General features: G+C 52.1%; 1 protein-coding gene across 1 annotated transcript; it reads left to right on the top strand.

The window, feature by feature from the left end:
• The first annotated feature begins 1,159 nt into the window (after nucleotides 1-1,159).
• Nucleotides 1,160-9,972, top strand: MAPK13 (mitogen-activated protein kinase 13). Its single transcript, XM_090282293.1, has 12 exons — nucleotides 1,160-1,387; nucleotides 2,184-2,313; nucleotides 3,520-3,578; nucleotides 6,969-7,077; nucleotides 7,254-7,283; nucleotides 7,706-7,753; nucleotides 7,878-7,992; nucleotides 8,136-8,207; nucleotides 8,740-8,819; nucleotides 9,042-9,120; nucleotides 9,209-9,382; nucleotides 9,643-9,972. Exons 1-12 carry the CDS (start codon nucleotides 1,269-1,271, stop codon nucleotides 9,723-9,725), a joined length of 1,098 nt encoding a protein of 365 aa, XP_090138419.1. The 5' UTR covers nucleotides 1,160-1,268; the 3' UTR covers nucleotides 9,726-9,972.
• Nucleotides 9,973-10,348: the final 376 nt, after the last annotated feature.

A 10,348-nucleotide genomic window follows, 5' to 3' on the forward strand; every position in this document is an offset into this window, starting at 1 on the left:
GGAGGCCCCCAGCTTGTTGTAGGCCACAGGCAAGTTCCCTTCCTCCTTAAGCCACCTTCTCTCTGTTTGACAAAGTGAAGCAAGTAGTCCCCACCCCATCTACAACCCATCCCAAGTGCAGTGAGAGGTTAGACAAGTCAGGCTGGGCACTTGGACCTCTTGTGTCCATTCTCTGAGCACTACCCTGTTCCTGGGAGGCCTCTGTGATTTAATTCAAGCACAGAGTTTTCTTTAGGCTGCATAAGCCACTAGATAGGTGTCAGAAGGCCCTGGCTTATCATTGCTTTCTAGACCATTAGGAAGCTAGCAAACACTGTATTTAAAATTGGAAATTTACACCTGGACTCGGTAGTTGATTATTATAGAATTACTGTTATTAATTTTAGGTGTAAAAATGATATTGTGGTTATGTTTTAAAAACAATCCTTATCTTTTAGAGATATGAAAATATTTACGGATGAAATGATATCATACCTCGTTTTGCTTCAAAATAATGAGGGGAGGAGGGATGTAGATGGAATAAAAGTGACTAAGTAATTGTTGTAATTGTCGAAGCTGAGGGATTTGAGTCATGGAGGTTCACTAGAACCTTACCCTCAAAGTGTGGTCCAGAGACCCTCTGACCTTGGGAGCTGGTTAGAAATTCAAAATCTTGGCTCTACCCCAGACGGACTGAATCAGAAGCTGAGTTTGAATAAAATAAAATTCTCAGGGGATTCATGTTCACAGTCAAGCATGAGAAGCGCTGAGCTATCTTGTCTGTTTTTGCACATGTTTGAAACTTTCCATAATCAAAAGATTGTAAAGTTTTGTTTCGCTTTTTCTGAAATTGTCTCCAATATCCCCGGGAGATCTCCCTGCAGGGTCCGGGGCTGTAGAGAGCTGGGAGACGCTGTCTTCCCTCGCGCGACCCTACGCGGGACCCCTCGGTCTATGGAACCCCAGCCCCGCGCCAGCCTCCGGCCAGGAAGCACCGCTTCAGGCAGCGCAGCGCACCTGCCGCTCCGGCTCGGCTGCTGTCCCTGCGGAAACCCGGGACTCCGCGCGGGCTGTCGGGCAGGCCCGGGTGGGCGGAGCAGCGCGGCTCACCTAGGGGAGCCGGCAGGTGGGATGCACCGCTCCGGCCCCGCCCCCGCGCGGAGGGCGGAGAGCGGAGTGGGCAGGGCGGGGCAGGCGCGGCCAGATCGGGGACTCGGGCCTGGTGCGGGAGCCCCGCGGGCCGCGAACGCAGCCGCGGTGCTGGGGCAACCGAGATTTGAGTGCGCGGGATGAGCCTCACTTGGAAAAAGGGCTTCTACAAGCAGGACATCAACAAGATCTCCTGGGAGCTGCCCAAGACCTACCTGTTCCCGGCGCACGTCGGCAGCGGGGCTTATGGCTCCGTGTGGTGAGATCCCCGGGCCTGTGCGCCCGCTGGGGCGTGCGAGGGATGTCGGGGGGGCCCGGGGCGTCGGGGCGTCGGGGCGTCGGGGTGGGCAGACGGCTGCTGCCCAGGTCACGGAACTCAGGTGGAACCTCCCGAAGATCGGGGCCGGGCTAATGCACCTCTTCTGCTCTCCGGAACCTGCCTGGGGTTTTCCCCTCTCCTGCTGGGCCCCCGGCGTCTCGAGCCCCCCACCTCGGCCGAGAACTACAAGGCCCTGGGCCCAATTGGGGAAGCTGGGAGGCGAAGTAGAGTATGAGCGCCGAGCCTCAGGCTGTGGCAGAGGTTGCCCTGGGACCACCCCAGGCGCCACGTCCCTCTTTCCCTGACTTTGTGGGGTCTCTGTGGGTTGAATTAAGAGTGGGTCTGGTTCCCAGGACTTGAACCTTATAAAGGACCCCAGAGTTTTTCTGGGTGAATCCCCATTGTCACAAATGAGTGCACTGAGACCCAAAGAGGGAGAAGTGACTTGCCGTGGCCCTGGACCTCCTTGATGTTAACTGTGTCTGACCCTGGTGCATTGACCTTTCTGTGTGTCTGCTCCCTCCTCCAGCCCCCAGCCCCCAGCCCCCAGCCCAGAGCCCCACTGTGCTTCATCAGCTCCCTCACATTATACGCCCTGAGCATCAGCTTTCCCCACCCTAGCCTGCAGGCCAAGAGGGGTTGGGGTGAGGATGGCCTGGGAAATACCACCAGGATCTGAAGTGGCACTGCTCAGGGAGGAAAAGTGCTGCCTGCTGACCTGCCTGTGCCCCTACAGCTCCGCCATCGACAAGCGGTCAGGGGAGAAGGTGGCCATCAAGAAGCTGAGCCGGCCCTTCCAGTCGGAGATCTTTGCCAAGCGGGCCTACCGAGAGCTGCTGCTGCTGAAACACATGCAGCATGAGAACGTAGGCTGAGGCTGGGGCGGCCAGGGGAGGCGGGAAGCACCCTGTGTGTGGGAGAGGGCCCCAGAGGGCACAGAGTGCTCCGGACAGGGCCAGAAGAAGGGCACCTTCCTTCCTGCTCCTCTGATCCTCGCGCCTCACCTCATTATTAAGATGGGGTGCAGGACCTGCCCTGCCTACTTCCCAGGAAGGGTATGTTTGGCAGTGGCTCAGAACAAGCTTTGTGAGGTACAAACTTACTCTCTCGCTGTTATAAGGAAATGGCACAGAAGAACTTTGTAATGTGCACTAGATCTAAGAGCTGGTGCCCAGAATCCAGGTTACTGTTGTTTGCACACGTGACCCTGATAACAACAACAACAATAATAGATACGTACAGTATTGGGCACTTATTATGTACCAGGCCACGTTCTAAGAGCTTTGCATAGACCAACTTGTTTAATCCGCAAAGCACTGTTACTCCCATGTACAGATGTGGAAACTGAGACATACTAACCCATGGGTAGTCAGTGGCAGAACTGGAATTTGAATGTAGGCAGCCTGGCTCCTGGCCTCAGTGCATAACCATTAAACTGTCCTATCTGGGATAGAAACAGCTAGAAAACTAGTGACCCAGCATTGGGCCCAGCAGCCAGGCTTTGTTCTAGGATATCCAGATTGGAAGGCAAACATTTAAAATAATGATTTCAAATTTCTGTGCACATTTTAAGCCCCATTTCTCTCCAACAACCCTCCCTGTGGCTTCCAGCCAGAAGTGATCTTGCCCCTGGCTCTGAACCAGCCCTTTGGCAGGCAAGGATCGATGTGGAAGGAGACCCAAGGTCAAGGGCCTGAGCCTGCTGGCAGGAAGGGCCCTTCCCTGTTCCCTCCTTGATTTCCTTTACCAATCCTGGGTCCCTGCTTGAGTTGAGAGTGGGTTTGTGCTGCTTGCCCTGAACACCAGCCTTGGGGCAGTGAGCACAGGAATGTGCACCTCCCCTTCTCCCCTGCCTGACTCTCCCTCACTGTGCACCACAGGCTCCCTCCCAATTAGGGGTGTTGCTCTGCTGCCTCTGCCACTTAATTGCTTCCAAGAAGGCTGGGATCCTTTCTCCTGCTGGAGATGGTGTATTAGGAAAGGGTGGGTGGTCTTGCGCATGCCTGGGCCCCTGGGGAGGCGAGGAGGGGGCTCAGTGGCTGCCCAGACCTCACCAGCAACCTTCTCCCCAGGTCATCGGGCTCCTGGACGTCTTCACTCCAGCCTCCTCCCTGCGCAGCTTCCAGGACTTGTGAGTCTGGCTGCACTGGGTTCCAGGGTATAGCAGTCCTTACTCACCACTGGGGCTTCAGATTCTCTCTTCTGGGTAGACGACTTCCTGCCCTGGCAGTCCCTGTGCCTTTGGGTTGTTGAGGTGTGATTCTTTCTGGAGAGATCCTTTCAGCCAAGGGTGTTTATTTTAGGGGCAGTAACATTTTATCTTTTTTTTCCCAATCTCTTCCTCTTCCTCTTCTCCTTCTAGCACATCTATGATGCGAATGTTGGAATGCTTGAAGTTGACCCAGAAGCTGTTTACACTATCCTTGTCTTTTTTGATTCTTTTTTTCTTCTTGTTCTGATTGGTTGTTTTTTTGGTTTCCTTATGTTCTGAAAGTTTTATGTTTCAGATCTTATGTTTAAGTTTTTAATTCTTTTGAATTTATTCTTGTACATGGTGTAAGAATGTGGTCTAGTTTCTTTTTTCTTTTTTTTTTGAATATATCTCTCCAGTTTTCCTAATACCATTTATCAACTAGACTGTCTTTACCTCATTGTATGTTATCGCCTCTTTATCATAGATTAACTGACTGTATAGCTATGGGTTTATTTCTGGGCTCTCTATTCTTTTTCATTGATCTGTGTTTGTTTTTATGCCAGTATCATGCTGTTTTGATTACAGTAGTCTTATAGTATAGTTTAGTATCAGGTAGCATAATACCTCCAACTTTGTTCTACATTCTCAAGATTGCTTAGGCTGTTTGGGATCTTTTATGGTTCCATATAAATTTTAGGATCACTTATTCTAGTTCTGTGAAAAATACCATTGCATCAAATCTAGAGATTGCTTTAGGTAGTATGGGCATTTTAACAATGTTAATTATTTCTATCCGTGAGCACACTATATGCTTCCATCTATGTGTGTCTGCTTCAATGTCTTAGAATTTTCCAAGTACAGGTCTTTTACCTCTCCAGTTAACTTTATTTCTAGGTATTTTTTTTAATGCAGTTAAATGGGATTGTTTTCTTAATTTCTCTTTTTGATCATATATAAAAATGCAACCAATTTCTGGATATTAATTTTGTGTCCTGCCACTTTACTGACCTCATTTATCAATTCTAGTAGTTTTTTGGTGGCATCTTTAGGGTTCTCTGTAATTGGACAGTTTTACTTTATCCTGTCCAGTTTGGATGCTTTTTATTTCTTTTTCTTGTCTGATTGCTATGGCTAGGTCTTCCAGTACCGTGTTGAATAAAAGTGGTGAAAGTGGACCTCCTTGTCTTTTTCCTAATCTTAAGGAAAACACTTTGAGTTTTTCATTGTTGATTATGATTATTGGCTGTGGGTTTGTCATATATGGCCTTCATAATGTTGAGGTATGTATTGAATGGAGTTTTTCTTATAATGCTATGCTTAACATTCAGAGTTTAACATGACCAGTCCCTCTGGCAGAGTAGGGGTCTGGGAACGGTGAGGATGCAGTTTCTACATGAATGTTAATAGTAGTATGGTCAGTGCTCTAGGTATGGTTAGAGTGCTGAGGACTGCATGCTGCCTTGGAAGGTTTCACAGAGGAGCCAACATTTGAACTCAATCCTGATGGATGAGTAGAAGTTTGCCTTGAGTAAAGGGCCCAAAGGTATCCCAGGTAAAAGGAACTGCAGGGGCAGAGGCCATGGTGCATGGAAGAGACTGAACTGTTTGGGCAGTATTGAGAAGTTTAGTGTGGCTGCTTTGGTCAAGCTAAGAGTCTGGACTTGATCCCACAGGCAGCTTCAAGTCCATGGAGGTTTTGAGCAGGGAGGTGATGTGGTCAGATTGGATTTTAAGGATGTACTGTGGTGGTAGTGAGAAAAGAACAGGGAGCAGCTCTGGGGTGCGGAAACCCAACCCTTGATCTAAATAGAATAGAGGTGATGGGATGCCAAGAGCAGATCGGAGTCCCTTGGGATGCAGTGGCTGGGAGAGGTGGTGTAGGTCAAGATGCCAGGTTCTTACTTGGAATACAGGGTGCAGGAAGAACAGGTCTTGGGAGAAAGATAATGAACTTCATTTTGGAAACTTCAGTTTTAAAGAGCCTATGAACATTCAAGTGTTTATTCCAAAGCTGTAAATAAATCTGGAGCTCAGGAGAGGAAGGTCTGGGCTAGGAATGTAGATTTGGGTTGGAATAGTCACCCATGGATGATAGCTGAAGCCCAGGAGCAGGCTAGTATAGAGCATGACACGATACTGTTGATGACAATATCAGCATTCCAGAGACGGTCCAAGAGGATGAGCAGATGAAGAGCCGAGAGCACCTGATCAGAGGCAGAGGAGAATTGGCAGAGAATCTTGAGGGAGTGTCAGACTTTGCAAAAGATCAAATAGAAAGAGAAGGAGCCAGGGGTGTATTGGACCATTATTGGTGACCTTGATCAGAGCAGTGTTGGTGAGTGGGGTGGAGGTGGGGGGCAAGAGCAGACGCCAGGTTGTTGGAGGCCCAAGAGTTAAGGCAGTGGGGTCAAGAGGTGTGGACCACTCTTTCTAGAAGTTTGATGGGGAGAAAAAGAGGGGGAAGCGGCAGTTACTTAAGAACAAAGTCAAGGGAAAGTAGTTCTAGCTCGTTGAGACTTCAACAAGGTTGTGGGCCAAGTAGAAAGAACCAGGGTCCACGTAGTGATGAAAGACCAAGTGGGGAGGGGATTGCATGGAGCAGGGTCTGGCAGGAGGGAGGGTGTGGTCAGGCAGAAGAAGGCTTCAAAAGGTCACAGGCTCATGCAGATGGCCTCCATCATACACTGTTTTATTTTGGGGTTTTTTGTTTGTTTGTTTGCCTTTAATATTTTGTTTCAGTCTTTTCATTTTTTGTTCTGGACTCTGCTGTTATTACCTTGAGTAACAGTTACATTTTGCTGACCTTGATCTGTTTTGCAATCCCGTAAGAGGGTGCAGGGGCTTAGTCACCTCTTTCTTCCATCCTCCCGGGAAACGTTTGATTGTTTGCTTCTTGGAAGGGCAGACATTTTTGGTTGTTCCTGGAGCCATCTCAGCCAGGCATGACCCTCTGGGAGAGAGAAGATTTGGACGGAAGCAAAAGGAAATATTGAGAGATGCTCCTAACTTACAGCTCCGGCTTTCTGTGGGCGTAGAGGAGGGCAAGGAGAGGGCACCTTTGAACAGAGGGAATGTAGCTCCACCTGGTTTTCCTGAGCATGCTCCAGCTGAAATGCTCACCCTCAGCTCTGCCAGGTGGGCGGCCACTGTGGCCAGGCCAGGAGCCAGGAGCCAGGAGGCCCATGGGGGGGGTGGTCTGGCTGGTTCTGTTCACACATGGAGGTCCTCTCTGAGGCCCCTGTTTTGCCCCAGCCCCTCGCCCCTACTCTGAGCCCAGACCCGGGCTGGGTGGGACTCAGGACTGGACACAAGCCCCGTGCCTTGCAGCTACCTGGTGATGCCTTTCATGCAGACAGACCTGCAGAAGATCATGGGCATGGAGTTAAGTGAGGACAAGATCCAGTACATGGTGTATCAGATGCTCAAGGGTCTCAAGGTCAGCGGAGGCATGGAGGATGGTAGAGGGGTTGAGATCTAAGGTTTGGGGGAGGCCAGGCCTCAGGGCCTGGGAGAGCACAGTGTGGCAGGGCAGGGGGCTTTCTGAGCCAGCCTGGGAAGCCTGGTGTGAAGCTGGGCACAGGACCCACTCTTCTCTCCTCCCACCCCCCACAGTACATCCACTCCGCTGGGGTCATCCACAGGGTAAGTGCCTTCAGTACTACACTCCCTCCCGCCCTGGAGGGGTGCTTCTCAGCTGGGGCGGTAGCGGGGGAGGAAGGGGCAGGGCACAGTCCTCCGGGACCTGGGATATGGATTTTTCAGGCCCAGCCTTGGCCTAAGAAGGCCTGCCTCAAAGGAATAGCGGTGTTCCGGGGAACTTCGGGCGGAAATGCTGCCAACAAAGCAAGCCCTAGTGTTTCAGGCTCCAAGAATCAGGAGCATTTTAGAACTGACTGGGCCTGCAGGACAGACACCCCGTGCAGTCCTCCTACCCTCGTTTTACACCTGAGGAGCCTGACGCCCAGGGGCAGGGGTTTAGTGGGGTCGCGTGCTGGGTGGTGACTAAGCCAGAACAAGCTCCCATATCTGCCTCTCAGCCTGATGGGCACTCTCTCCTCATCCAGGACCTGAAGCCGGGCAACCTTGCTGTGAATGAGGACTGTGAGCTGAAGGTGAGTGGCCCAGGCAAGGTCAGCTGGGGTTGGGGTGGGCTCCTCTCCTACAGAAGCCCCCCAAAACTGCTCCAAGAGACTCTTCTCCTCAGCAATCTCCTTCCTTATGTCCCCCGAGTCATAGATCTTGGATTTTGGGCTAGCGCGGCACGCAGATGCCGAGATGACTGGCTACGTGGTGACCCGCTGGTACCGGGCCCCCGAGGTGATCCTAAGCTGGATGCACTACAACCAGACTGGTCAGTGGTCAGCTGCCTGGGGAGGGGCTGGGGCTGGGGCTCTTCTCTGGCAGCTTCCCAAGGCCATCTCGGTCGCTCTGGGTTGGCTGACCGCTGGGTTGTGGTCAGCGGTCCCCGTGACACTTCCTCCCCTCCCTTGGCAGTGGACATCTGGTCTGTGGGCTGTATCATGGCGGAGATGCTGACAGGGAAAACGCTGTTCAAGGGGAAAGATTGTATCCTTTGCTGGAAAAGTCAGACTCCATCCAGGGATTCACTTCTTCAACAGACACTTTCTTATTTAAATCTCTTTCTCTCTTAATGTGGAAGTGATACATGCTCACTGGAGAACAATTTTAAAGTGCAGATAAGCAAAATGATGAAAAGTAGCCTCCTGCCGTCCTACCACCAGGGAGGAAATACTTCACATGTTGGCATCACGCTGAGTGCCTATGTGTTTGCAATGCAGGCATGGACGCGAAGGTGTGTGTCTGCCCTGCCAGAGGCAGGGTGGGGGAGTGACGAGGACACCGATGAATGTGACCGAGTGGGATGAGGGCCGGAGGTGGCAGGTCCAGGAGCATTTGTGGGAGGGACCCTTAACCTAGCCTGGCTAGGGAAGCCTTCCAGAAACCGAAGCAGGGAGGTCAGGTGTCCGGAGCCTGGGTGGTTGCCACAGGGCCTGGCTGGGAGTGATGGAGCGCTGGCAGCAGGAGCAACTTCAGATCCTCCAGCAGAGAGTGAGGCTGAGCCTTAACCTGCTACCAGACCTGGACCAGCTGTCCCAGATCCTGAAAGTGACGGGGGTGCCAGGTGCAGAGTTTGTGCAAAAGCTGAACGACAAAGCGGTGCGTGGCAGCGGGCCCAGAGGACCAGGGCGGGCGGGCTGCAGGCTCTGGGAAGGAGGGCTTACCTGTGCCTCCCTCTGCTGGGGCCCGCACTTTAGCCTTCATCCCACTTCGGATTCTGACCTGAGCCTTCAGCCCTACTGGGGCTTCTCTCTGCACCCCAAAGCCTGAGCTCTGAGGGGCTGATAATTGGGGGTTACTCAATGCTTTTCTGTCTTCCAGGCCAAGACCTACATCCAGTCCCTGCCACAGAGCCCCAAGAAGGACTTCTCTCAGCTGTTCCCACGTGCCAGCCCCCAGGGTGAGTGTCGGGTCTGGGCCTCTGCCTTCTGTCTTGGAGGCGGCCTGGCTCTCCCAGGCCTGGTGTGAGGCTCGTGCTCTTGCTGCAGCCACAGACCTGCTGGAAAAGATACTGGAGCTGGATGTGGACAAGCGCCTGACGGCCTCGCAGGCCCTCGCCCACCCCTTCTTTGAACCCTTCCGGGACCCTGAGGAGGAGACAGAGGCCCAGAAATTTGATGATTGCTTAGAACATGATAAACTTTCGGTGGACGAATGGAAGCGTAAGAGCTGCGGGCTTGGGCTCCTTCTCTCTGCCTGCAGCTTCTCTGTCCTTTTGCCTTGGTTTTCATGCCTGGCTCTGCCAGGCCCTCCGCCCTCCTGGAGACTATTGCCTCCTTCCATCTGAGCAGATACAGTCTCCTGCGTGCATCTCTTCCTCCCCAAGCTGACTTACTACTCCATGCTGCGTCGGTGGGGACAGGGGATGGGCTCTTTCTTTCCCTCAGCATCCCCTCCCCACCTTGAACTCTGTCTTTCTCAGAGCACATCTACAAGGAGATTGTGAACTTCAGCCCCATTGCCCGGAAGGACTCACGACGCTGTAGTGGCATGAAGCTGCAGTGACTCGTCCGGCTGACCCCTGGCTGAACCCTGGGACCACCACATGACACGCCCTGCCAGACACTGCCCCTCGGACCAATATTTATTTGTCACTACTGAGCCCTTCTTGGGTTACAGCCTTCCAAGCATAGGGCAGAGGGCCCTTGTCCTTGTGTAGGAAATAGGCCTACTAGAGTGAGGTTCCAAAGACGCTGCTTGGGAGAAACTAGCTCCGATCATAACCCACCACATTAAATGCCTTTCTGGAGAATCGCCCGTGTGTGGGCTCCTTTCCTTCTTGGCTCTCGTGGGGCTAAGAGGGGTGGACTGTGCCAGGGTTGGGGTCTATGTCTATTATGGTGTATTAGGTTTTTAGAGCTGCTGTAACAAATGACCACAAACTGCATGGCTTAAAACAACAGAAATTGATACTCTCACGATTCTCAAGGCTAGATGTCTGAAATCAAGGTGTTGGAAGGGCCATGCTCCCTCTGAAGGGTCTACAGAAGAATGAATCCCTCCTTGTCTCTTTGTAGCTTCTTGTGGCTCCTGGGATCTTCGGCGTCCTTGGTTTGTGGCTGTGTCAGTCCACTTTCCGCCTCTGTCTTTACAGGGCTTTTTCCCCTGGGTATGGTTGTAAGCCTTCC

The sequence above is a fragment of the Furipterus horrens genome, unplaced genomic scaffold (assembly GCF_987537825.1).
Source record: "Furipterus horrens unplaced genomic scaffold, mFurHor1.1.pri manual_scaffold_6, whole genome shotgun sequence".
NCBI lineage: Eukaryota > Metazoa > Chordata > Mammalia > Chiroptera > Furipteridae > Furipterus > Furipterus horrens.

Coding starts and splice junctions, on each gene's coding strand:
- MAPK13 (XM_090282293.1), top strand. CDS start 1,269: ATGAGCCTCACTTGGAAAAAGGGCTTCTACAAGCAGGACATCAACAAG. Junction 3,579..6,968: donor CTGCGCAGCTTCCAGGACTT/GTGAGTCTGGCT, acceptor CGTGCCTTGCAG/CTACCTGGTGATGCCTTTCA. Junction 7,284..7,705: donor CCGCTGGGGTCATCCACAGG/GTAAGTGCCTTC, acceptor CTCCTCATCCAG/GACCTGAAGCCGGGCAACCT.